Raw genomic sequence first — 25,485 nt, forward strand, 5'->3', positions numbered from 1 at the left:
TGAGTGGAACGAGTTATCGGCAAGCTGGATGATGTCTATACCATTTCTCTCACCTAAGCTAGACATCAAAGGTTGTATAACGATACAGAGGCTCTGCTCTTAGGTGGGCTACCTCCCTAGTTGGCCTTGGCGGCGGAACAGGATACCAATGAGAATGGCTGAATTAAGAGACGCTATAGGAACATGGATCAGCTATGAGATATGACACTGATTCGAGCGATGCAACCTTCACGTTATGGAATAAAGGTCGTTCGCATGAACATGTAAGTCTTTGTAGCGAAGAAGCGGTTCGCCACGGGCGTTGCTCCAAATTGCTCATCACTAGTCGTGTGGAGGTGATTTTTGCACCTTCATTTGATTGCTTTTAGTACCGCAATCGATTTGCGTTGAGCTATTCATGGTGAGCTATCCATGACACAGAAAATTAAGCTTCTTCGAAGCTGGTCTATGATGGTAGGCTAGCGGCGATGAGATTGCCTGATCCAACCGTCCGGTTATAGTGCAGGTCCGTCCTGCCCCTGTCACATTGCGTTCGATAAGGTGAATACCAAGCGACTGTGCCTCTTCCATGTATCCACTGTATCGACGGATGACCATTTCTAGAGACGCGTATGCATGTTGGTCTGTAGGTCCGTTGGTTCTTCTGTGCCTCCGTGGCCAAGGACAGGGGCGGTCTACCCTGGGAGTGCCGAATTCCATCACAAAAACAGCTGCTGCCCCGCGCCGGTCTTGATTTCGTTGTTTCTTTTCTCATGATTTGTTTCCGAAAGCCGGGAAGTTGGTCCCATCTGCGAGAAGAAATCATGAACCGGTGTCATCACGAACTGTAACTCCGAACATGTCGCAAGACAATCAACCTGTTGAAATTGTGGTTGACCAGGAGGTAAGACGGAGCCCTCCAAAAAATCATTTGGCGCCTTACATCTAAACAGAATTCAACGCTCAACAGCCGGAGGCAAACCACGGTGACGCCGATTCAGCCTTTGGAGATGATGTAAGTTGTAGGTCCTAGACCTCGGAGGCGCCTCACATCGCTCATATCTCCTGCACAGGACGCTGCTTCCTCTAGCATCAGCCTCCGAGAGTCTATCTTCCAGTACAGGAATGAGAACGGCAGAACCTATCACCACTACAAAGATGGAGGTAGCACTAATCCATAAAATCCACCTTATTTTTGAGCCACTTCTAATGCCATACAAGCATACATCTTTCCAAACGATGACAAAGAGCTGGAGAGGCTAGGTACTTATGAGCCACTAGAAAGTTTGCTTCAAGTTGCTTTGTTAACAAACGGGGTAGATTTGACGCATTCAATGTGGCTTCTCGTCACGGACAACAAGCTCGGAGTTGCTCCACCATGTCAACCGGGGTCCACGGTGGGCAGAGTACTCGACATAGGTACCGGCACCGGTATCTGGGCTCTTGACTTCGGAGACGAACACCCCGAAGCTGAGGTGAGCAAATCTATCACATATATGCACCACTCCAAGCATGCCACCGATGCTACTGGCTGTTATGTTTGGGTATATACTTAGAGAGGTATCCGACAGGTTATCGCCGTTGATCTCTCACCGACGATGCCTACTTAGTGAGTTTCTATCTCTCTTGGATGCTCGACATTCGATAGCAAGCAGCCGCGTACAAGATAGGCTGACATTAGCTCGCAGCGTTCCACCCAACGTCAGGTTCCAAGTCACTGATGCTGAAGACCCTTGGACATACTCACGGCCTTTCCAGTATATTCACAGCAGGGTCATCACCTCAGGCATCAGCGACTGGCAAAAGTACCTGAAAAACTGTTATGAGTAAGCATACGTCTACATTATCTGATAGTTCTCAAAAACAATGATTGCGAATATCTAACCGGAGGCGACGCAAAGTTTTCTTGAGCCCGGGGGTTGGGTCGAAGTGCAAGAAATCGACCTCTACCCGGCGTCCGACGACGGAACACTGAGGCCCGATTCAGCACTACAAACGTGGGCAAACTTACTCGCAGAGGCCTCGGTGATACTAGGACGCCCGTTCCCGGACGTAGCCTCACTTAAACAGGTCATGATGGAGGCTGGGTTCGTCGACGTCCAGATGACGAGGACCAAGTGGCCGATTAACCCTTGGCCGAGGGACTACAAGTGGAAGGAAATAGGCATATGGAATAGTGAGAATCTCCGCACCGGTATCGAGGGCTTCTCCATGGCTGCGTTGACCCGTGGTCATAAGTGGTCTCGCGACCAGGTCGACCTCTTCCTCGTTCAGGTACGGAGGGATATCAAAGACCGAATGATTCACGGTTACTGGCCAATGTAAGTACGAAATCCAGAATCTAAGACATCTTCATCACGTCCTCGACTATAGCTAATGAGTACATGTTAGATACTTCATTACTGGACGCAAAGCCGGTAGAGAAGAATTCACGCTTCCGTGACCCGCTCTCTCCGAGGCTGTTTCGTGGCCTTGAGTAACGAGAGCACCTACTGGATAAGATGAAGTGTGTTTTGAGGCAATGGTTATCACTTCCAGTGATGCAGAGCATCGGTTGTGGGTGGTAGATGATTGACTACGGAGTAGCATATAGGGCGGCTGGTTCATGAAGTTGCATAGCGGATAAGTTTTAATGATTTTACGAGCCCTTGGAACAATCCAAGGTTGAGGCATCAGACAGCCCATAGGAATAATCCAGCTAGGAAGAAAAGCTACCACAGACAAAAGCCACGATTAGCTTCACTACCTCTTCCGTCATGTCAGAAAGGAGACGGAAACTCACAAGCTCAGAAACAACATTCCCTTTCGCCTCATCCTCCTGTCTTCGAAGTCCCTGCCACCGGCGCTCCGGTTTCTCGGAGGCTACCTGACCCGGCTGGCTGGCTTCCTCATCTTCGGTACGCTCCTCTTCAGCCGTTTCTACTGCGCCGTCAACTCATAGACTTTTCCCAGACTCGGAATGCTTCTCCCAACTGATTCCGAAAACGTTGAACACGTAGGCATACCTTTCTCATCGATAGATGCCCCCACGTGCTCCCAGTCCGCACCATCATTGACAGCCTGCTCTTCACGCTCCGACTTTTCCTCATCCTTCCGTGTAACCTCAGCTTGGGTGTCCTTCAACGGCATCTTTTTCCGGTTATCAGTCTTTTTAGCGCGAAACTGAATCCTACAAATGAGACAGAGAAGCTTGCGCAGAGTCGAACACAAAAACCGACTCTATGATCTCACAAGATTCGCTTTCTTCTGCGGGCGGGGGGAAGGGGGATGATAAGCCCACGACAGCTTACGCACTCGTTTCGAATGTTGAGGCGGCTGCCTTGCGCCGCGCCGCTGCGTTGAGGTCGACAACAACAGTCACATGAGAGAAAGGCGGCACCTTGCCATGTCCGTGACGCAACTGCCCAGTTCAGGCCTCGTTTACTGGTGGTGGTTTTGCTGAGCGTAAGCACATGCAGGTTGGCCCCGTTCTGTGCCCGAATCTGCGGCGCAGTTTCCCTTGACTTTACCCATTTGGGATGTCGTTCCCTGCTGGTTTTCTACTGCGTCCACTTAGTGTCGAGCGACTCTAGTGGCATTGATATACTCTCTCACCAAGGTCCATTATATCGCAATAAGAGGCTATTATGTGGTGAAGAAGATCAATAGTCCTTGGAGAAAAAGACACGTATTTAAGAACAATGTTGCAATTATGCAGTAGAAAGAAATCTGAAATAGACACATTATGTGTATCATCCAATGCTGGTATCAACCCGATATGCCATCTACTCGTATGCACAAGAAAAACAAGAAACCAACCCACCAGATGCAAACGCCTCATTATCCATGGTCCGCGGTGCTCTAATATCTGAGAAAAAGGCCCCCCCTCACTGCTCCATGACCTCCACGATCCCCTTCCAAAAGTTACACCGATCCCTCTGCCCATCATCGACGTTCTCCATCCGGTTCTTATTCAACTCAAACACGAACCGCGACTGATTCCGTCCCCAGTCACCCCAGTCCGGCGCACCCGCGAGCTTATACGTATTGGGGTTGAGATCGCGCACAAACGAGATGACGTACTTCATCATCAGCGAGACAATAGGTTTGTTATACGTCCGGAAACTGTCGGGCGTCGGACACGCGTCGATGCCAAAGATGGCGGGCGCCTCAAACACGTGCGGGACGCCGAGGCCGGAGGCTGTGTTGTCGTTGTCCTGGACGTTGAAGCGGTAGGACCAGCTCGTCCCGGAGCGGTTGGCGGCCGCGTAGGCGTTCATGATGGTGTTGGCGGGGCAAATGAAGGTCGTCTCGCCGTAGGCTTGGCTGGTGGACGGGAACCAGACGTTGTGGTTCGGGAGTGGCGGCAACAGCGGGTACTTTTGCAGCATCGGGTCGGTTTCGTTCTTTGTGAGTTTGGGGTAGTTGTCTGTCATGAAGGAGACGAATTCGTCTTGGGTTGCGACGTTGGCGGCGAAAACGGATCCCTCTAAAGGAGTATGTGAGTACCTCGGTCGTGATTGCAATTGAATGACGGGACTAACCGTTACTTCCTGTCCCAAAGAGGACGGGGACTTTGATGAATGAACCCTTGTCATAGAGCCGGTACGGATAATCTTGTAGAATATCGCCATCTATACATGGAGTCCAGTAAAAGTGCGGGTTTGCCGCCCTCCCCGGAAATGGCGATGCGATATTGGCGTCCTGGATCGCTTTGATGTCTTTACCGCGCAGACAGCCCATCTGATCCTTGTCATCTGTACAGCCTACCTTAGCCAGCGTCTGATTGAACTGGTACTCAAGCTCCGGAACACGAGGCTGCGCGGGGAAGAAGACCGACTCGGACATGGCGCCTATGAAGAGCTTGTCGTCGCGTCCGCCGTAAGCTGCGAGGTGGAGGGCGACCGAGCCTGCTCCGGCTGAGAGGCCGTGGATGACTACATGGTTTGGGTCACCGCCAAACTGCAGTGCGTGTGAGTACGAATGAAAATGGCATGAAACATTATGAGAATTTACCTTTGATATATGAGTCTGAACCCATTTCATCATCAATCGCTGGTCCAAAAGTCCCACGTTCAGCTCGCCGTCTTTTCGAACCCGGTCACTCGCCAGGAATCCCCAAAGTCCAACTCTGTAGTTGAAATTTACAAAGACAACGTTTTTGCCCGAGACATCTACAACTTGGGAGCCGTTCCAATTGGGATTGGCATTTGAAGTGTAACCTTAAGCAGTGTCAGATCAGAGCTTAAGAAGAGAATGACACACAGGAGCATGAACACGAGTCGACTCTCATCTCTAAATGGAGCAATGTCGTATGAGTGGAGGGGACCTTACCACCGCCTTGAATGAATAACCATACAGGAAGCTTCGAGTCAGCCGTCGTGTTTGTTGGCGACCAGACGTTGGCGTATAAGCAGTCCTCGTCTTGACCTGAAGTAGGATAAGTCACATCCGTCCCGAGACAAATGGGCCCAAACTGAGGTTCTGTCAGCGAGGTGGCACTCGATCCAACGACACGGCCCGGTGCCTTACATCGATGGCATCTGTCGTGCCCTCTTTCGGCTCAGGATCTTGAGGTGCTCTCCATCTCAGATTTCCTATCGGAGGCGCCGCATACCGCATTCCCAGAAACTGGTTCACGCCGCTCGGGAGCGAATTCCCAGAATACCTCGCGTAGCCGAGATCGACGGTGACCCTCGGCAAGTTGGCCTGTCACGCAGCGTCAGTACTCTTGTGCGACGTACCGCCAGGGAATTTTGGGGAAAAGTAGAGACATCAAATCGGACCCCATCTCGAACAGCGAGATATTCACGAATGTTGAAGTAGAGGACGACGGAGAGGGCCGCTAGGATCATGCTGGCGATGGCAACTGGCGCAGAGTATCTCCGCCAGTTGAACTTCCTCGTCTCCATGACGGGTCGAAGGAGGGGTGAACATGTTTCGAGGTCATATGGTCGCGCGGGCTGCGGCGGCGCTGCGCGATCCCACGTGAGAGCCACCGTGGGAAGCCGTCTGCTCTGCTTCGGGAGACAAGAGCCCAAAGCCGAGCGGGGGAAAGCAGCAGGAGGAGCGAGACTGCAAGTGAGTGAATGCGAGAGAATGAGGCTAAACTAGCGGCTGCTGCATGTCGTTTCCGAGGAGGGATCCGTGCCAGTCTCACAGACTCTCTGCAGCAGTGAGATGGCGCGGGTAAGACGCCGAAGATGAGTCTTGAGGGGATCGTAGATGGACCTGCGGACAGTCTCGGACGAGAAGAGGCTGTAGATGTACGGGTGTTGATCGGTTCCAAAGAGAAAGGGGTGGGCCACTTTTCGGAATGACGATTGATATCGCTGAGAACGACAATATGGAATGTGTCGAACCTTGGCGGCGCCGAGCGTGTCTTTGTTCACTTTGGCTTGGCCTACCCAACTGCTACGGCCAGGTACCCCAACTCCTCTCACCTCAGTGAAGAAGGGATCCGGGAGGTGGGAAATGCGGGTTTTCTGGGGTGATACTGCCCACCTCACGCACTACACAACTGCCATCTCCCATCTACAATTCCACGCCAGGGCCCCCATGCTGGCTGCGCGCTGCAAACTTGATAGGGGGCACGGGCTGTGTCAGCGCACTGCCACCCATCTGCAGTGACGTCGCCAGGGCCTGTGTTCTCTGTTGGCCGGCTTGACGCAGGGCACGCAGGTAAAGCTGGCCAGGAGGGTTCTGGAAGCCAGAAAGTCCTTGTATAGAGACCTGGCGAACCCCCCGCCAGTCTCCAGGGGACCACTGGAAACACTGGAGCGTTGTCCAACAGTCCAACAGCAGGCCGCCGGAGAGCTGGGGTTTCGCTGTTTTCGGTAACAGGACGGCAGTGGTTCACCGAGGGAGAGACATGGGCATCGTCATCTGTTTGATCGTATCGGAGCAAAACTGCGGCAAAAATACCCCGTTGCTATCTTCTGATCAGTTGCCGACTTGTCCAAGTAGTTCACGGCCACTTAGTTCATCCTGAAAAGGGAATCATGATGAAGTTTTCCAGGCTCAAACAGCACCGGTAACAGAGAGCTCCTGGCACGAACACGGCCACGCACGCGTAGGGGACTACGGTTCCTCCCTCTGCGCAGGGTGCTGCCGGCTTGGCGCTTCATCTGATAGATGAGGCTTCCCGCGTTCTCGTAGCCCGTCGACGAGCTTCTATCCTTGCGCGAGTACTGGCCGTGTTCCCCTCTGTGTGCCAAGGATCAAGACTCGAGAATTTCTTGTTGATCCTTATCCGCTGTCACAGAGCTCTTATCGCTCCCTGCTTTTTGGCGTCACTGCTCCTTATTCTGTAGCATTCAGTCGGGGTAAATATGGGCATCTTTCAAGGGACCGTTGCTTAGATGAAGCAAGAAATACTGGGGAAGGTCTCCAGCAGTCATGGACTCATGGCCCATGGAAAAACCTCGCAAGGTCCAGAAATAGCGCTGGCGAGACATTCTCAACTCCCGGGTGTCCATTCTTGTCGTATTCCGACTCGGTGCCGAGTCGTGTCCGGGTTAGGTAAGCCGGCACCTCGAAAAGGTAAAGTGAGAAAGTGAAGCCAGCTGACTTGTCTCGTGATACCGTTGGTAAGACGAATCTGCTACACTGCTTCGAGCAATATAAGATGGCATCAGGCTGTCTGTCTTACACATGGCGTCCGCTGTCTCCTTTTGACGAAGGTCTCTGAATGGCGGGTTTAGCCGTGGAGGCACCCACTCAGCATGTGGTGTTCAACCACGAAATCCAAAAATAGCATCACCCTTCGCCCGGAGGGTGTTTGGCGTCTCGCTGTGGTTGGCCGCTGTGAAGGGCTTGAAGGCTTGAAGCACCCACGACAATATATCATGCGCATCCGCATTCGGAAATTCTGCAACTTCGGCGAGTCGCTGGGCTTTCTGCGTGTTGGAAGTGGACTGTTGGAAGAGAGTTGTGTCGGGCGGTTGGGCTAAGGTAGTTGGCGGGGGCATTCCACCTTTCTAGCTGAGATGTGAAAAGGCCCATCTTTCTCACTTGTAGAGTTATGTCGAGATGAGACTGGTGGCTGCTCATAAGAGACACTTGATTAATGCCTTCGGGGCTCAACTTGACACAGTTGATAGTAGGCTCTCTCCCTGCATATCGCGATTCGCAGGTTGCCGCTGAGGTCCCGCATCCCTGTTTCAATGTCTTCCCCAACAGCGTCAAAGCTACACCAGTCAGAGAACGAGTCTGCCATTCTCTGTTGGTTCTTAGCGGATAGCCAGGCGCCACCGGTTTGATGTTGTGTCTGAAGTAGACACCAGAGACTCACGATAGCCACATGGTGATGAGGCAAGGAGAAGCCAACATAAGCTTAGAGAGAGTAAGCCCAACGAAGTGGTAGAGAGTCTGCTGCTGTTGCATTGTTTCAAGACTCAGCCTCGTGTTGTCAGCTCCCAAGTGACCTGGCGAAGCCTTGTGTCTCTGAAGCAAGGCCTCTATCTCCACCTTCCCATAGGTAGGAAGACAGGTTCCAATCGCCCAGATGTCAATGACAGATCCAGCAGGTAAGAGGGTGCAGCTGTGGTTGCAATGGGATGCATGTTGGTTGCCTTTGATGTAGTGCTATCGGTAGTGTTGTGAACCTCGAAGCGTGTCGCAGAATCAGAGAAAGGGATCATTCACCTTCATGACCTTTGACCATTACTATTCAAAGTTCTTTTGAGCACTCCCGAGTCCCAAGTCTTAACAGAATGGACTTGAGAACGTGCAGGTCGTCACGCCTTATTGATAGAAAGGGGGGTCCCTGGTCTGTTTGAAATATGTTTGCCTGCGGAAAGAAACTCCAAGGGCCCCATAGAACGGAAGATCTAGGCAAGGTCAGCTCGGGTTGGTCGGGTACCTTCCGATAAGGTGCCAACGCCGATGATTAGCGCCAAATCAGTGGGTAAAGTACGTTAGGAACAGGGGGGGATGGGGGGCAGAATGAGCCCAGCAGCAGGCAGACAGAAATGCACCTGGTTGTTTTGGAGGATGCCCTCACGCAACTCACCACTCACACCATCCACCCACTGATGCAAAGATAATGGGCTAACTTCAGGTGGTCCAGTAGCGTCGCTCCGCCACATGTTGCTTGCGTTCGCACGCGCAGCCGCATGTCCATGTCCCTCAGTCCCCAATTCCCAAGTCCCAGCCTAAAGACCAAGGGCCCAATAGAGAAAAAGTCTGTGATCCCACACTCAGCTCACACTGTTGTGCTTCCTGCACTTGTTGTCTTTGCGTTTGCCTCTAACGCTTCGCTTCTGCTTCTGCGTCTACTGCTGCTTCTCCTGCACCGCACTGCGCTGCCTTCCTACTTCGTCTCAACAACGGCCCTTTTCCAAACCTCCAGACGATTCATCATGTCAACTTCCTCCCGCCCTTCGCTCTCTTAGCCTCGCAGCGACAGCAACTTCGCCGCAAGCAACCAAGCAACCGGGCTGCCCTTGGCCCATCATGGACACCAGCACTGACGCTGGAGGACATGGGGAAGTGGCATCACGGTCGTCCATTGACAAACCCCCCATCCTGGCTCCGGATTCCGCTTTTGATCGCCTCCCGGACGAGATTATCCAACAGTATGGCTGTGTCCCTGCTATCTCTCTCAATCTCTCTTCTCTTACAAGTTTACTGACATTGGCCATAGGATATTGCAGCTCACCGACCCCGACTCCTTTGCGTCTCTCGTCCTCCTCAACTCGAAATGGCGATCAGTCGCCCAGCAGGCCCAGCTCTATGCCCTCCACCTCTTCAAATGCGAATCCTATGCCTCGAGCCATCCTCAGCTTCGCGATACCGATGTCAAAGATGAAGATCTTCCGCGCCTGAGGCGACTATTCGCCAGAGAAGTCAAACGCAACCTTTTCGAAGCATACCTGCGACCCCGCGAAACCGTTATAAAGTTGATATCCAATTCCATCAGCTCCTCGTCATGCCCCGGCGGCGAGGGAATGCAATTTAGTCCGTCCCCCCGCGGTCACCACATTCTAGCCTATAACTCATCTCGAATTTACGTTCTCGATGTGCGGGGGAAGGATATCGATGTCAAGAGGGAGTTCAAGATCTTGCGCCGTCCCGTGTCGACCTGTATCAAGGACGACGGCTCGATGCTAGCCGTGTTATCTTCTGAAATGCAGGTCGACCTCTATGATCTGGAGCAGTCACCACCGCGCCGCACCCAATCTCTGATCTTGGATCATGCTCCGCGCACTATCGCCCTCTCACCCTGCGGCTCTGTCCTAGCTGCTGCGTACGAAGGGGGTATCGAAGTATCCCTAGTCAACCCTGGCGCGTTACCTACAGATAGACGCGCTGTCAAATGCGACGGAGTCGATTCCTTGTCCTTCTCGTTCGACGGCACTCAAATCCTTGGAACCACGATCCACTCATCACCACCTACCACAGTCATCCTCACAGCCCCGTATTATGACCCGGGCAACCAAATGGCCGACGATAGCATCAGCGCGCTTTGGACTACGTCTATTCTATTCCCTAATACCAGTCGTGACTGCAGTCATGCTGTGCTGCTGCAGGACTCTGCCCAAGAAGAGGCGAGCTGGACCTTTACTTACGATCGTAGTTTCGAGACGTTCAGGGCTGTACGCATCGAAGATCTGAGAAACGGGACAACATATTTCACGGGTCCAAAACCTGACCCAGGTTCTCAGGCTAAGCTCACGCCTTGCACTCTTCCCGCAGCGACTTTCCATGGGGATCTTGTCAGTGCTGGGTTCCAAGGAAAAGATGTCTGGCTCTATGGTGTCCCTGAAGACCTCGACGCTGTACCCGAATTCAACTCTTCAGGGGTTGATGGATTGTCAGCCTTGGCTGGACAAGCAAGAAGAAATAGTGGTCCTCCCTCGCGTTCGTCATCGTCCCGGGCGCGAGAGAACCCAAGGATCCCCCAATGGCAAATGTTGTGTGATAAGCTCCGGAACACTTTCATCTGGGGTGCAAAGATTGCCGAACTCGACGGTGTCAGCACGGTGAAGTGGGTTGCGGACTTTGGTCAGACATCGGCACAGGAGCGCCTCGTCATCGCAGCCCGGGGCATCTCCCCTGGAAAATCCATCATTGAGGAGGACGACATCGACTTCATTGACGGTGGCAGAGTTACCCTCCTAGACTTTGACTACAATATCGAAGATGGTGTTAGAACGGAGATTGAGATTGAAGTGGGCACCAAGGAGCCTGAGGTGCTCGAAGAGGAGCAAAGAGATATCGATACCGAAGTGGCTATTGTACGTCGCAGGACTGTGGCCCAGAAACGGGGAGATCGCGGTGCCTTGATGCGTGCAGCTACGAGCGCTGCAGCCCGGAGCAACCCTTTACCGTCTATGCCGTCGATGCCACCGATGCCGCCCATGCCACAACCCCGAGAAGAACGACAAGCCGACAACGACAACGTCGAGGACGACCCTCTCGTTCCGAGGCGAATTGGAGCAGCCCCACGTATCAATGTGCAAGAGCCAACCTCACCTTCGGCGCCTGGGGCAGGCGAGACCGCCTCGATGATTGGAGAAGAAGAGGCAGAGGAGGCAGTCGAAGCCCCTTACTCGCATGACGGGCCCCGCTCCACCAACACTCTCCGTCGCGCTGCCACTGCTGCTGCTATGAACCGAAGCCGCCACCCGCAACCGCCGGCCGCTGGACCGGTAGAGTATCGGCGAGCTGACGGCCGACGTGAGCATCCTCACGAGAGCGACGCCGACAACTGGGTTCCACCGCCGCCTCCCTACCAAAAGGACGACCCTGGTGACTTGCCCTCTTTCCTACGGAACGCTGTCATTACACCTGGCGGTGTGCAGATACCGAGTCAGCCAGCGAGGACCCAAACAGCCGCGCCTGCCATTGGCGCATCGGCGTGGGCTCTCCCGACGCGACCTGCTCTATCTCAATCATCAGGCCGCCCTCTAAGCTATCAAGAGCCGGTCAACAGCCCCCCGGCTAATGCCAGCTATCATCTGCGTATAGCTAGTGACTCGACGCTCATGAGCCGGCCGCGCACTGCAGATTCGGCAGTTCGTCCGACGCACAGCCCTTCGGCCCATGTCGATCTTGACGATGATATCTATGACGTCTCGCCACCAGACTCCCCACGGATGGCGGCGAGAAGACAGAGCGAAACTCATGCCATCTCTCCTGACGACCAGCGGATGGTCAGCCAAGTTTCAGAGGCTCGACCATCAAGTTCTGGGACACACCAAGATTCTGAGGCAGTTTCTCCCGAGCAATCAGTCGTATCCCCGGTCGCTCAGCAGGTTCAGGCGCCTCCCTCGCTGGGTTTGGAGATTCCATCAGGTTCCTCTGCAAATACTGCGGGGCTGCGACAGCCACAATCAGCATCTACTACTGACTTGCCGTTAGTCAGACGCCTTTCCAATGCGTCAACTTGGCCTAGATCTGCGCAGCCAGGTGATGGATCTCACCTTCGTCCAGATGGCGGTCCCCTAAACAGCCACCCCTACTCCGCTCCTGCGACTGACGCAAGAGTCGACGACATTGCCGGGTCTTCACTGCCACCATTCCCCATGGCAGATCAATTGGCCAGTCTGCGGGGCCATGAGCAGCTGCCTCCATCTCGACGGTTTTCTGGAAACTTCAGTTCAGTCCAGCGCGTACCAGTGGGAAGCCGCCGGCCTGGATCTCGTCGGGTATCTGTCCCACAGCCTGTCTCGCAGCCTGCTTCAGAAGCCCAGGGACAAGCTCAGAACCAGACTCAAGTTGCCGAATCACAGTTCGAAGACCAACCCTTGATCATCAGCACACCTAGCGGCGTCACTGGCGCATTCGATGCGCCTACTCGTCAGCAATCGAACCGGAGAACCGAGATGCCTCTACTGGCCCCGATCCCGCGTCATCCACGCCCAACCCAATCGGGCCCGGTACGACCAACAGTGGAACGTCTCGAAACGATATACAGCACAAACTCCACAAACCGGCCTGAAGCTTCTGGCAGCAGAAGTCTGATGCCGGCATGGTTACAGGCGCCGTCGTCGTCTGCGGGCCGGCAGTCGCATTCTTCGGTCAACAGAAGACCCAGTCGTGCCGAGCGGAGTGCAGCTAAGAACATCAAGGACGCGAAACGGCGCGGTTGGAATGGTTCCCAAAAGAAGAAGAAAAAGAAGAAGCAGGTTGATCACGAGGTCGCGAGCTCTACTGCGTGGACGGAAGTTTCCACGTCTAGTAGGAATGCCACTCATGGTAAATCAGAGAAGGATAAGAAGTGTGTTGTGATGTGAGAACACTATTGAATGTTGGCTCATTGGAGGTATTGTGATGCGGCGACAATTGCTCCAAGGCTTTTTGCATGTTTGAATCTTCATGATTGGAAGTATAGCACCGGAGTTGGGGCATGGAAGAACACGTTTGAAAGATAGAGTGGAAGCCACTGGGCTGTACCCATTGCATTGACGATTCAGATACGGGAGGGAAAAGCGGTATTATTATGGCTTCCAGGGCATGCTATTGTCTTGTTGACTCTGCTATAAAGAAAGATAGGAAACTTGTAGCTCCTCACTCGCTTGAGATCGATGTGAGGTTGGTGCGTCGATCTATGATACCAATTTCTTTACGCACACACGCATTATACTACATATTCAAGTTTTTGAGGTTATTTTGCCTTCCACGTGTCCATCCGCTTTGAGGACGCTCATGGAGATCTCAAGAAAGTTCGTTGTGCGATGCCCTGATTCCTGGCCCGCCACGATGCCTACCTCATTCTGCGAAAGTTTTTGCATCTGGGGATCCCTCGCAAACTGCACTGGGGAGCGAGGTACAAATAGATGGACGGTTGTAATATTGTTGAGCTTGCCAGGACCGCCTTGGCTGTAGAAATCATTTTAAGAAGGAGCGAGCCATGGTTATGATATGCATTCGGCAAGCGATAGACAGTTGGTATATTAAAAGAAAGGAAATTGAACGATACTCCGACATTCCGCCCGTCATAGACCGTCCTGGTCGGAAGGGCGGACCTTGAACTGGCAACCCTGGGTGGTCGCCTATAAAAGGGCATTCTCTAAACAACTTGTTTCTCTTCTGCTCAGCAGTAATTCATTCCCGCAACTTTCTAAGGAACATCAAGTCGGAGAATCATGACTTGGACATATAGTGTTTCTCAGAATCCCAAGTCGTGAGATTCGTTGACGAACACGAGCAGAACGCAGAACAGCTAAGAATAAGGGGTAGTAGAGTTGGGATCAGGGGCCGCTTCCTGGGTTTAACGGCAAGGCGATGAGTGATGCATTGTGGCGATGAAGGAAGGAGTATCAGTAAAGGAAGAGTACCCGCGCATTCATGATGGCTTCCCTTACTAGCAGCCTACTGAGAATGGGGTTTTGGGTGTTTGAGCTCGCTTTGAACTAAAAGAGTACTGTTTAGACCTTTTTTTAAAAGGGTTCTGCACATGGATGTGTGGAAGATAAATAAGAGATGCGATCCGATATGAGTAGTCCCCTTCTGGACTATGCCTTCCCACTGACGGGATTGTGTGAAAGTTCGAGAGGCTTTGGTTTGCTCAAGCGACTTTGAACTTCAAGGGATTCTTTGGTTCTTGATTGGAGGGTTTGTGTGCATAGATGTGTGAACAGGTGAAAGACAACATGAGTTGCTGTTGTCTTTGTCGAGGATGTAACGGACGTCCCGTAATGGCTCCATCAGTAGAGCCTGGGAACCTTGTCATGATGCTTGAAGTTCGCGTGGGAGAGCATCTCATGACTACTCATGACATCCATGAAGCCACTGGTTGGGAAAGGTGTAGTGAGCTTCCTCTATGTGCTGCAGGGATCGATCATATAGTAGATCTCAACACGGCGGCTGGCTTCACGTAGTGTACCAAAAAGTGAGGTGCATTAAAAATTGGCTTTGCCTATAGTACTCCACGGGGGCTGGCTTCCATGACTGGGAAGACGAAAGGTTCTGACCAACCTGGCAGAAGGGTTTTACATTGGGCGAGGAGGACCGTTGATCAGCAAAGTAGGTGGTCAATGTAGTTCAGCCTCCGATCTGAGCGACGACGGTTAAGACCCCTGAGTCGTTTCCAAAATTAGCACTCGGGGGTTAATGGTCTACTCCGTTGCCGGTAGTGGTAGTGACACCCAAGCAGATGGAAGAATAAAACGGGTCGAATCGACAGCGACGTGGTGTTAGGATGTCATCAGCGGCGTGCTTATTTGCTTGTGGTGCCGGGCAAGCAGAGGACCCCTTCGAAATGGAATGCCAAAAATCCGGGTTTTCTTGCACCGTTGGGGGCGGTTCGGGTTCCACACCTTCTAGCGATCGGCTTTCTTGCAGATCTCGGTCGATTCTTGGCCAGAACTCCGGGGGCGCACCCGCGGCATTCTCGACTACCCTGGGAAGCGAATACCACCCGGGCCCATACATGATTTCATTGAGCGGTGCAGTGATACCTGGTCCAAGTGGTCACCGGTGAGAGGGCCGGCCAGGCTATTCGAATCCTGCTCGGTGCTGTGTGCCAAGATTTTGTGAGGTGCTGGCTCGTTGCTGATAGTGGTTGATGTTGGGGGATATGATGAAAGAGTTGGTCTGTCTGGGCCGGAGACGTACTTAGATGACTGTTTCCCCATTTCTGGATAGAAATGCATCTATCCTTTTGGCCAAATTCTTGACAGTCTCTCACTTCTTTACTCTCGCTGTTCTTTTTACGTACTTACACTTCACTCGCTTATACTACACTCGCTATAGAAAGGAACAGAGAGAGAAAAGCAGAAGAGATGGCAAAACGCGACAGCTTGACAGTATGGCTCCCGAAAGAAATGTACGGCTCCGTAGAGCCTCTCGCCGACGATAGATTCATATGGTGCCCGATGCCATTTGACAACTCCCTACCAGTCGAACAAACATCATTCATCGACATGGGCGGAGATGATGAGGACAACACCAACAATAAGGACCCGACACGAATTCCAGACGATGATAAGCCGATGATAGACTACGAGCTTCCCGCCCCGCCGCCCGCGGCCGTATTAGCGGGGCCGTCGACGGACATGTCAATGTCGGAAACCGAATCCGAGCGAGAGTTTCCGATGAGACAGATTAGTCAAAATCTCGGCCGGGGGCGGCGAGGGAGGCCCCGGAAGACGAGGCCCGTTCGGCAACAGCAGCACAAGCATGCCGGGTCCGAGAGCCGGGGGTTTGCGGTACATTTGGGGTTGAATCTTGATATTGAGGTTACCCTCAAGGCGAGGATATTCGGAGACTTGGAAATTAGCGCTTTGTAAGTTGCTTCCTGGAGGTCCTGGGTTAGGGGTAGTGTGTGTACCTGTGCTAACTAACGCTGGTCAAAGTGACGCATTGTGATTACGACTCTGATGGGTTGAAGTGATGATAGATGATAGATGATTGAAAGCGCAGCAACGTGCAAAACGTATTTGAGCGTTTACGACGCGAGGATATACACACAGAACTCGCCAAGACTGGCGTCGCCGAATCGGATGAGCTTCTGTCAGACAGCAAGTAATGCTGCAACACAGCCGGTCCGATGCTGTGGGTTCTCGTACTCTCAGAACACACCAGCGCGGAACGCGATGGCCAAGTCCAAGGCAGCTCAGCTGTCTATTGTATCTTCAAGAAAGAAGAGGACAAGGATCATCGGAGGTGATCCATATCAATCGCTTACCAGAGGACCTCTGTCGAAGCCAGACACTCGGTCATTCTGAAAGACTGCAGTAAGTCGTTATCATGGTGGAATCAGAAGCCAGCGGCCAGCTGTTGAAGACCACCCATATGCGTGTTTGTGGGAAGAAGAGACCGAATAGAGAGTGAAATGCAGATTGGCAGCTAATATGTTGATGTTGGAAAACATCTGCCACCCGGTGCGCCCCTCGGTCTAATTAGAACAGACCATGGGCAGTGGTAATTCGTCTCTTGGTTCAAACTATGATAATGAGATGGGATGCGAAACGAGACATTCTCAATAGTAATAGTAACTACAACATAATGTCATGCCATTTGAGTTGATCAAGTGACTATATTACGAGAAAATGCCAAAGCCTCACGAAAGAAAATGTATGCTTCGCATTCTTGGTAGTGGAAACAGCTGAGATCTTCGCCCTCATCATCAAACCCCGGCGCCGGGCTCGCCCACAGACCACACCCAACTCCCACCCAAAGAGATCGTTCTCGCCCGTCTCAATCTGGTCTAGAACACGCCCCAAACTTCAGCTGTAGTGGAGACAACTCACTATTCTCCCGAAGTGCGAACAAGGGCCCTCCCCTGAAATGTGCGTTTTTAAGCCTATGCAAACCACGCGAGACCTCTAGCGGGCTCCCGGACGCTGAGAACCCATTGGACCGTTCCTGAGGGACCTGAATGTGAGATTTTCCCGTTTGTGAGGTTTATCGAAAGGGTGCGGTAGCGTCTGGGCACTAAACCCAAACCACCAATGGCTTCCAGCCTCATCGCGGCGCAGTGATGGTGTGCAAATCTCCTTGAAGGGGTTTCGCGCCGCCCGGACGGAATAAAGGTGATTTAGCCTGCTTATCTTTTTTTTCTTCTTCTCATTCGTCTTGCCTCTGCGCTCTTTTGCTTCACTCATTCGCTCATTTCGGTGTTTTGTGTTTGGACGACTTGAAGGAGAACCGACCAAGAGATGACCTTAGCATGAGAATACGCCATACCCGTGTCCCAATCTCCCCTTACGATTTATGATATCCGGTGTGCCGTTGTTTGGTTCCAGATAAGCGTCGATAACCGTCTTCTACTCAGCGCGCAAAGAAACAATACTCGACGATCCCGCCACTGCCGAAGTTCCCACAGCTTCACCAAGAAAGACTCAATAGATAGCAGGAGAAGGACAGAAACGAGGTCCCCCGACTACAATCGCATCCGACTACAGCCTTATTTCCAAGAAACACCCCAGAACGACAACAATGGCCCGCAACTCCCTTCTCTCCCGTCTCCTCCTCCTCCTCGCCGTTCTCGCCATCCTCGCGCCCCTCACGGCGGCCCAGCTCTCAATCTACACGGGCTCCGACAAGTACAAGTACCAAGGCTGCTACAACGAGACAAACGACCTCCCCAACACGGCCCACGAGCGCGCTCTCTCGGGCGGCGCATCCAAGGTCATGGAGGGCAATATGACGGTGCCGCTATGCCTCAGCTTCTGCAGCAGCGGCGCCGATAAGCAGTACACCTACGCCGGCGTCGAGTATTCCCGGTACGTGTTCTCACTCTTCTCGCTTCTCTCCCCCTCCCTTCTTTCCTTCAAACCTCTCCGATAAGGCCATGCCCGCTGTGTGTGTGTAAGACGATAAACAAGACTGACGAGTTCAAACGTGCGTAGCGAATGCTGGTGCGCCCAGAGAATCTCGGGCCTGGCGGTCAAGCTCGACGATAGCCAGTGCAACCTGCCCTGCGACGGAAACCAGGGCATGGTCTGCGGCGGTGCGCTCAAGTTGAGCGTGTACATGGTCAGCGCCGGCTTGCGATCGTCGCCAGCAGCCGCGTCGTGGGCCGCGATTGTCGTGGGCGGCTTGGCGACGTACGTATTGCTGTAAAATGTGATGGTCTAGTGATGAGGTGTCTTGGTGGTGATGGGAGAGAGCCTCTTCGAAGGACGAAAGAATGGTTACACGACAGCAGCGTTTTATTGTTTCTTTGGAGGATACCCCCTGTTATGTGTGCATCTGGCCTATAGAATCTCTGAATTGATGATTTTGTCTCACTCTCGCAGCGTAAATCTCAACGTGCATCTCACATGTGAGGTCAAAAGTCAGACATCACGATGCTTTTTTCCAATTGCCGCCTCAGAAACACTGCATAAGGTAAATCAATGCCAAACTGCAAACGCAATCAATGGTATCCTATCATAACTTCGTGACGTATGCGATAGCCTTACAATCTCACGGGACCCAAGCCTCTTTGCTCAACAGCCCTCTGGACAGCCGCTTTGATATCCACGACCGTCTTCCTCCACCCCTGCTTACCCCGTCCCTCGCTGCCGTCGTCCTCCACCAGCCAGTCGAGCCACCGCACCAGCTTCGAGGCCTTTTGCATGTCTCGCTCCTCCGAGACGACCCTGACGAGATACTTCTCAAAGACCTTGACATCGTCTTGATGCGGCCCATCGTACCGCGTCCCGTCGTGCCAGGCCTCGAGCATGTCTTTGATCTCCTGGATGGACTTCACGGCGGAACCCATGAAGTTCATCTTGGGGGGCGGCGCAGGGAAATGCAACTTAGTCTGTCCAGCGGGCGCAGCGTCGCTCGACTCACCATTCTGTTGCCTCCTGGGGGCGTTGAACAGGAGACCAGATCGTTTGGCCAGCCGCTTCTTGCGGTGGTCCTCGATGATCTCCTTCCGGACGTCCTCTGGGAGCTCTGCGAGGAATGCTTGATCCAGCTCTTCTGGGTCTTCTTCCTGGGCGGCATTCGCAGGGCCTTTGTTCGCCAAGAAGTTCGTCTGCTGGCGATTGGCAGCTGCATCCTGCTGCCTCTCCCTGACGTTGAACAAGTTTTTGCCTCGCTTTGTCGGCGTGATTGGCTTTTTCCCCTGGATAAGTCGGTCCTTGCGTGGTGATTGCGGCAAACGGGTTTGTTGCACCGGTTTGCGTCCATACTGCGCCAGGACCTCAGCTTTCATGTCATCCGGCAAAGCGTTGAAGACCTCCGGGTCAACTTGAGATGGGATCATCTCATCCTGAACCGCCGGACTATTACTCCGCGATTTCACTTGGGGAGATGCCTGTCTAGACTCCGGCTTTGGTCTTTGGCCCCTCAGAAGCTTAGCTCGTATGTCGCCTGGCAGCTCAGCCAACACCGCAGGGTCGACTTGGGAGGGAAGGATGAATTGAGTGCCCATGATGTTGAGAGGAGTGTGGGCCTTTTCGTCCCTTTCACCAGCCCGTGCTAGAGCCAAAGCAGGATGCACTTTGGGCTTTCTGGGTGTTAACGGGTCATCTGCAATGGGATCTACAGACACATCGCCCCGAGTTTGGGCATCCCTTGTCTTCTGAGGACTCTTTGAATCCTCAATCGATTCTACTTGAGCCTTCTTTGCCGACGGTTGGCCACCAAAATTTGGAAATGCCAACCGTCGTTGACTGCTTTCGAGCCCAGTATTGCTAGACTTGAGAGGCTCCAGTTTTGTCAACTGGACACCAAGACCTCGAAGGTCACCCGGGGTAAACTTGTAGGATCGAAGAATCGAGACAGCTTCCTTGGCAATGGTTTCGGCGTTGTGAGTTGCGACTCCAAACAGGACGCTCTTGCTGAATGAATCGCATTTTCCATGCCCTAGGTGTTTTGGTGGATCTCGGGGTGCGTCTTGAGCTCGTCGCATAATCTTCATTGTGAACTGCTTGCCCTTGACCTCTTCACTGAGCAGGCGTCTCTCCAGCTCTTTGCACAGGTTGAGTATAAACTCTTCGGCTTCCTGTTGATTGATGAAGCGAATTCCCCAGTTGACCTCTGCCGAGACGGACTTTCGAGGTGTTTGTTCGCCCACCTCGGTCTTGTCAATGCCGCGAGCATACTCCCAAAGTTTCTCTCCCGTCTTTGGTCCAAGCGCAGAAGATAGCCGCTCCTTAGATACCTGTCTGATATCTTTGACAAACTTGACACCGATCTCCTCGAGCTTTCCACTAAGACTGTAGGCGACCCCAGGCAGGTCCTTCACCTCAAGTTCACCAATGACTTCTAACGCCTGCTCCGGCTTTATCTGGAATTGCCCGGCTGGTTTCGCTCTTCGTAGCGCGACCTTCGCCAACAAAATATTGGCCCCAATTCCAACTGATACGGCGCAGCCAGTCGCGTCTTTGATTTTGTTACGCAGGGTGAGAGCAATCTCCTCAGCCTTTTCCTGTTCTCTCCAGATATTGCCTTCGTCAACCCCTGCGCCATCGGATCCGGCAGAGGACAGAATGATTGACGTGATGTCAACGAGGGCCTCGTCGATGCTGACACTCTGGACAACTCCTCCAATATCGAGAATAGACTCGTAGAACAGTCGACTGGCTTCTTCATACGCGGGGAAATCGTATGGCAAGACCTTGATATCCGGGCACAGCTCAAGTGCTCGCTTCATCCACATGCCATTCTTGACTCCAAATTTACGCGCGACGTAGTTACAGCTTGCAATCTCCGAGGCCGTGCCGCTGCTGTGAGCAACTGCAGTTGGTTTGTCGACGTATTGTGGGTTCTTCTTAAGGGAAACAGCGCAGAAGAAGCTGTCAAAATCGACGTGGATAACGTACCGCCGTGACCCTGGCCTCCTCCGCACCGACTTGAGAGAAGGCCCTTTTTCCTTGGCGAGATTCTGCATCTTGGACTTCAGCTCGGCTTTCCAGGTCGAAAGATGGTGAAGACGACTTTCCGAGTAAAACTGCTTCAAGAAATCGGGGTTCGCCGTTGATGATTTCCAGATCTTGGGATCCGAGAGAAGTATGGCATTATGTTCCTCAGATGTCATATTGTCTGATGTCTTCGATTCCTGCTTGACTTCATCGGTTCCTCCTCGGGTGCCGTCTTCGTCAATTGTTGGCTGTGGTGCGGTTTTCGCTTCAACCTTTTCCACTTCAACTGCTTTGTCCTCCTCTGGGACTATGCCAACCATAAGCTCGTCAATCTCCATGTCATCGAATTCCTCCACGTCATCCTTTGACTTCATCGGCGGCTTCTTCATAGCCTGCGAGAAGGCTGGACTGTACGAGTTTCGGCCATGGTGTTGAGCGAGCGGAGACTCGGACCGTTCAGCGAAACGGCTCAAAGAGGGCGTCGCGGGACTTGCAGTAGACCCCTTGAACTGGCTCGTGTAGAAGCTAGCATCAGTCTGGTCCCTGTAGCCTCTCTTCACTTGTGGTGTCGATTGACTGAGCTTATTAGATTCGTCAATCTTGAAGACCTTCTGTCGCGGTCCATCGTGGTTGTTTATCCGATAATCCGACCAGGGTAGGAGTTTCCCAGCCTGAATTGAGTCCGTCACCCAGGCTGGTTTGACCAGTCTATACCTGCTGTAATCCACGGACTTCTTAGGCGGAACAGAGGACGCTATTATGTGCGTTGCCATGGTCTTCGAATCCAGGTACTGCAAAAAGCCTGCGCCATGTTGAACAAGCTCGCGGTGTAAGCTGGAGCGTTGATTAGCGATAGTCTTCACGTGGCAGAGATATAGATAGTGACTCACATATGAAGCGGCGGTTGCGTATAGCCCATAATATGCGCAACGACGCCTTTGAATATTTGAGGCTTGTCACTTGAGGCGGCGCGCATGTCGGCGTCCAAGTTTTGAAGCTTGATCTTTTTCCGACGAAAGTAGTCGCCAAAGCCGCCGAAAGCGCTTTGCTCATACTCTTCGCCAGTCTCATCGGTGAACTCATGGTTCTCAATCCGCTTCCTCACCTGCGAGGAGTTCTTCTCAAGGCGACTACCCATTCTATCGGTTGTCTCGGGTAATGCGCAGACTCACGGCTGTATGAGTGTTGGTAGTGATGGCGGCGGACGACTTTTGACTTGCGTCTCGACGATTTTTCTTGCAAATCAACCCGTCCATACAGCTAGCTGACTGTAAAGCACCATCTTTGGAAGTTGTGAGTGAGTCTGACGTTCATTCGTTTCTCTTGATGAAGCGTAAATCAACAGAAGGGCGTGGTGACAGTTCAAGGTTGGTGAGTGACGGAGCCCCGGCCGAGGTGAATGCCTGCAAGCGCGTTAAGTGGGTGGGTCCGTCGCGCTCTGCAGCCCGCACGTCCAAAGATCTGCATGACTAATCAAAGTTCTTCAACTGCTCAGGAAGCACTGACAGCTTCCGCCGACGACGCCTGATAAACTAGCCCAGCTTGCGGCCGCTCACCTCTCTGTCACCAATTCTGCGACAAAGAGCGATCATGAATAATCAACAATTTCGAAAGCTTTTGGGTGCTGACTCTGGCAAGGCTGCGTCGCCGAGCAATGCTTCAACCAAAGGCGCCGCAACCCCAGGCGGCGGCGCGCTGGGATCCCGACAGCGATCTAGCATTCCCATGACTCCGTATGTTGTCTTCTTCACTTTGTGATCCATCGGCTGATTACGTGTACCAGACGCTCCGTTGGAGTTGGTCATAGCCGAAATGAATTTGCGCGACAACTTGCCGAGAGGAACCAGGCAGGGCAGCCCCAGAAGAAATTTCGCACATCAGCCCCGAAGGGATCTAGGCTCGCAGAGGGCTATGTCGACCGAGCACGAGACCGAACCGACGACGAGGAAGATGACCGCGCTAAAAGGATAAAGGCGCTAGAGGAAGCCCTGAAGAACGAGGAGATTGACCAAGCGACGTTTGAGAAGCTTAGCAGCCAAATCGCGGGAGGAGACCTTTCGAGTACGCATCTGATCAAGGGACTGGACTTTAAGCTTCTGGAAAGAATACGAAAGGGCGAAGATGTTTACGGGGACAAGAAAGGCAACGAAGAAGAAGCCGAAGCACCCCCGGAAGAGGAAGTTGACGATGCGTTCGACGAGCTGGAGTCAACAGAGGTGCAGGCTGTCGAAAAGGAAAAGGTGAAGAAGAAGGGCCAACTTGCGCCTGTAGCTCTCGCACCTGGGAAAAAGAGAACTCGCGACCAGATCCTGGCCGAAATGAAGGCTGCGAGAGAGGCTGCCAAGGCTCAGCAAGAGGCTGCCTTGAACAGCAAGTTTAAGAAGATTGGTGCTAGGCAACAGGCCGGAAGCCGCATCGAACGGGATAGCAAAGGCCGTGAAGTCTTGATCATTATAGACGAAGATGGCCACGAGAAGAGGAAGGTCCGCAAGTTGCAGCCAGGAGTCGAAGAGGAGATGCGCAAAGAGTTTATCCCGGACAAGGATGCGAAGCCGCTGGGTATGGAGGTACCCGAATTTTACCAAAAGCAACAGCAAGAAGCTGAAGAAGACGACAACGACGACATCTTTGCCGATGCAGGAGACGATTATGACCCACTAGCTGGCATGGATGACAGCTCTGATGAGGATAGCGAGGGAGAGGTCAAGGACGAAAAGAAGACCAAGAACGAGAGCAGCGCCGACACAATGGCGATGCCGCCACCGCCGCGGCCAGCACAAGCGCGCAACTACTTCAAGGACTCCAAGACAGACCTTATATCTTCGCAGACTCTGCAAGGACCCTCCATGTCTGATCCGGCGATACAGGCTGCTTTCAAGAGAGCTGCGCAGCTCAAGGCGGCAAACAAAGATCCGGAGGGAGAAGCGGAGGACGACGACGAGGAAGCCAAGGCTCGTCGGGAGCGCCACAAGAGGATGCTGCAGAGTGTCGACCGAGATGCCGAAGATATGGACATGGGCTTCGGCACCAGTAGGTTCGAAGACGAGGCAGACTTTGACGATGCGCCGGTGAAGCTCTCGGAATGGGGCAACGAGGGAGACGATGACGACGGTCAAGGCGGCAAGAGCAAGAGGAAGAGAGGCCCCAAGAAGAGGAAGGGCGACGCGAACAACGCCGCTGATGTGCTGAGAGTAATGGAGCAGCGAAAGGCAGCGGGCAAATAAGTCAACTCAAGCTGTCTAACAGCTTGTACTAGAGCTGTTGCTTGAAGTCTGCTGGCTTGTTTCTTGAAATATCCTGCACAAACGCATACAGCCGTCGTTTTTGCTAAATCAAAATGATACCCTTCACGCGCCCAAACTAGAGCGCGTCGACCACACAAATCGTCCTGTTTTACCGCCCAGCGTGTGAGAATGTTGATTTCTACATGGACTTTTAAACCCCTGGACCGTCGGAAGACTATCGCTACAGATATGTTAGGCGGTTTCTCACTACGAATCATCCTCAAAGCACAAATCCCTGAGCTCAAATACACAGCAGGACGTCGAGACAGTCAAGATTCAGGGTGACTCAGCTAGGCTCTAGCTTCCCAGAATTCCAGCGACCCGGCAAGCACGGGAGGTTGTTTTCTCGGGTGTGGATGCGTTTGTGTGTCTGCTGGACCTTCCGAAACGGGCGCAGGTCGAATTGCAGCGGCGCTCAGAGGGCACCGCCTCACTTATCAGAGACCGCCCGACTCCGCCCACGGTGCTTGCCTGCCCGCCGCCCCAAGAGTAATCTCGTCCTGTGAAGTGAACTTGTGAGGTAAAAACCCGGTGGACTTTATTTTGCGCAGGATTCATCCAAGAACCATGGAACCGCAAAGCTTCCCTTGTCCATGACTTCCCGACCACTGGGATTACCTAGATGAAAAAGCCGAAACAGAGCAGACATCATAGTCCTGATGGGATTGGCCAAACGTTGTGTGGAAAAGTCCAAAATCCAAGTCATTACCTAAAATTGACCTCCTGCTTCCTCTCGACTCGTCACCAGCAATTCCGCAGTCCGCAGACCCGCTGTAGACCGGCCGGCTCCCCGCCCCCATCCTTGGAGCTCCAGAATACCTTACCTTTTGCGCAGTGTTCTACTCCATTCCACCACCCCGTGCTCGTTTGGTTTGGTCTTATCCACCGAAAGTGGACACCAGACACGGGCTTGTAAACTAAAAGCGCAACCCCACGGCACCGGCGACAACGTCCGTGGTCTGCTCACCTTGCCGAGGGAACACCAAAAACCC

The 25,485-nt window shown here is 52.9% G+C and overlaps 8 protein-coding genes across 8 annotated transcripts; 5 read left to right on the forward strand and 3 right to left on the reverse strand.

Moving 5' to 3' along the window:
* Window positions 1-838: 838 nt before the first annotated feature.
* Window positions 839-2,422, forward strand: CABS01_04374 (uncharacterized protein; the record flags this gene model as incomplete). Its single annotated transcript, XM_060537745.1, has 9 exons — window positions 839-883; window positions 950-994; window positions 1,053-1,143; window positions 1,201-1,242; window positions 1,300-1,454; window positions 1,551-1,588; window positions 1,668-1,805; window positions 1,881-2,300; window positions 2,371-2,422. 9 exons carry the CDS (start codon window positions 839-841, stop codon window positions 2,420-2,422), a joined length of 1,026 nt encoding a protein of 341 aa, XP_060390590.1.
* Window positions 2,423-2,677: 255 nt separating this feature from the next.
* On the reverse strand, window positions 2,678-3,108 carry CABS01_04375 (uncharacterized protein; the record flags this gene model as incomplete). Its single annotated transcript, XM_060537746.1, has 2 exons — window positions 2,678-2,898; window positions 2,985-3,108. The coding sequence occupies 2 exons, from the start codon at window positions 3,106-3,108 to the stop codon at window positions 2,678-2,680; spliced, it is 345 nt and encodes a 114-aa protein (XP_060390591.1).
* A 737-nt stretch (window positions 3,109-3,845) lies between these two features.
* On the reverse strand, window positions 3,846-5,870 carry CABS01_04376 (carboxylesterase; the record flags this gene model as incomplete). The annotated part of the gene is made up of 6 exons (XM_060537747.1): window positions 3,846-4,447; window positions 4,503-4,920; window positions 4,975-5,180; window positions 5,293-5,434; window positions 5,491-5,667; window positions 5,757-5,870. The coding sequence occupies 6 exons, from the start codon at window positions 5,868-5,870 to the stop codon at window positions 3,846-3,848; spliced, it is 1,659 nt and encodes a 552-aa protein (XP_060390592.1).
* A 3,544-nt stretch (window positions 5,871-9,414) lies between these two features.
* Window positions 9,415-13,199, forward strand: CABS01_04377 (F-box domain-containing protein; the record flags this gene model as incomplete). Its single annotated transcript, XM_060537748.1, has 2 exons — window positions 9,415-9,536; window positions 9,605-13,199. 2 exons carry the CDS (start codon window positions 9,415-9,417, stop codon window positions 13,197-13,199), a joined length of 3,717 nt encoding a protein of 1,238 aa, XP_060390593.1.
* A 2,490-nt stretch (window positions 13,200-15,689) lies between these two features.
* CABS01_04378 (uncharacterized protein) lies at window positions 15,690-16,275 on the forward strand (the record flags this gene model as incomplete). Its single annotated transcript, XM_060537749.1, has 2 exons — window positions 15,690-16,192; window positions 16,263-16,275. 2 exons carry the CDS (start codon window positions 15,690-15,692, stop codon window positions 16,273-16,275), a joined length of 516 nt encoding a protein of 171 aa, XP_060390594.1.
* Window positions 16,276-17,847: 1,572 nt separating this feature from the next.
* CABS01_04379 (WSC domain-containing protein) lies at window positions 17,848-18,474 on the forward strand (the record flags this gene model as incomplete). The annotated part of the gene is made up of 2 exons (XM_060537750.1): window positions 17,848-18,134; window positions 18,261-18,474. 2 exons carry the CDS (start codon window positions 17,848-17,850, stop codon window positions 18,472-18,474), a joined length of 501 nt encoding a protein of 166 aa, XP_060390595.1.
* A 337-nt stretch (window positions 18,475-18,811) lies between these two features.
* Window positions 18,812-22,347, reverse strand: CABS01_04380 (impB/mucB/samB family protein; the record flags this gene model as incomplete). Its single annotated transcript, XM_060537751.1, has 2 exons — window positions 18,812-22,043; window positions 22,100-22,347. 2 exons carry the CDS (start codon window positions 22,345-22,347, stop codon window positions 18,812-18,814), a joined length of 3,480 nt encoding a protein of 1,159 aa, XP_060390596.1.
* A 452-nt stretch (window positions 22,348-22,799) lies between these two features.
* On the forward strand, window positions 22,800-24,433 carry CABS01_04381 (uncharacterized protein; the record flags this gene model as incomplete). The annotated part of the gene is made up of 2 exons (XM_060537752.1): window positions 22,800-22,963; window positions 22,993-24,433. The coding sequence occupies 2 exons, from the start codon at window positions 22,800-22,802 to the stop codon at window positions 24,431-24,433; spliced, it is 1,605 nt and encodes a 534-aa protein (XP_060390597.1).
* Between the last annotated feature and the right edge of the window lie 1,052 nt (window positions 24,434-25,485).

This window comes from Colletotrichum abscissum, assembly GCF_030869225.1.
Source record: "Colletotrichum abscissum strain IMI 504890 chromosome Unknown Scaffold_8.1, whole genome shotgun sequence".
NCBI classification, from domain to species: domain Eukaryota; kingdom Fungi; phylum Ascomycota; class Sordariomycetes; order Glomerellales; family Glomerellaceae; genus Colletotrichum; species Colletotrichum abscissum.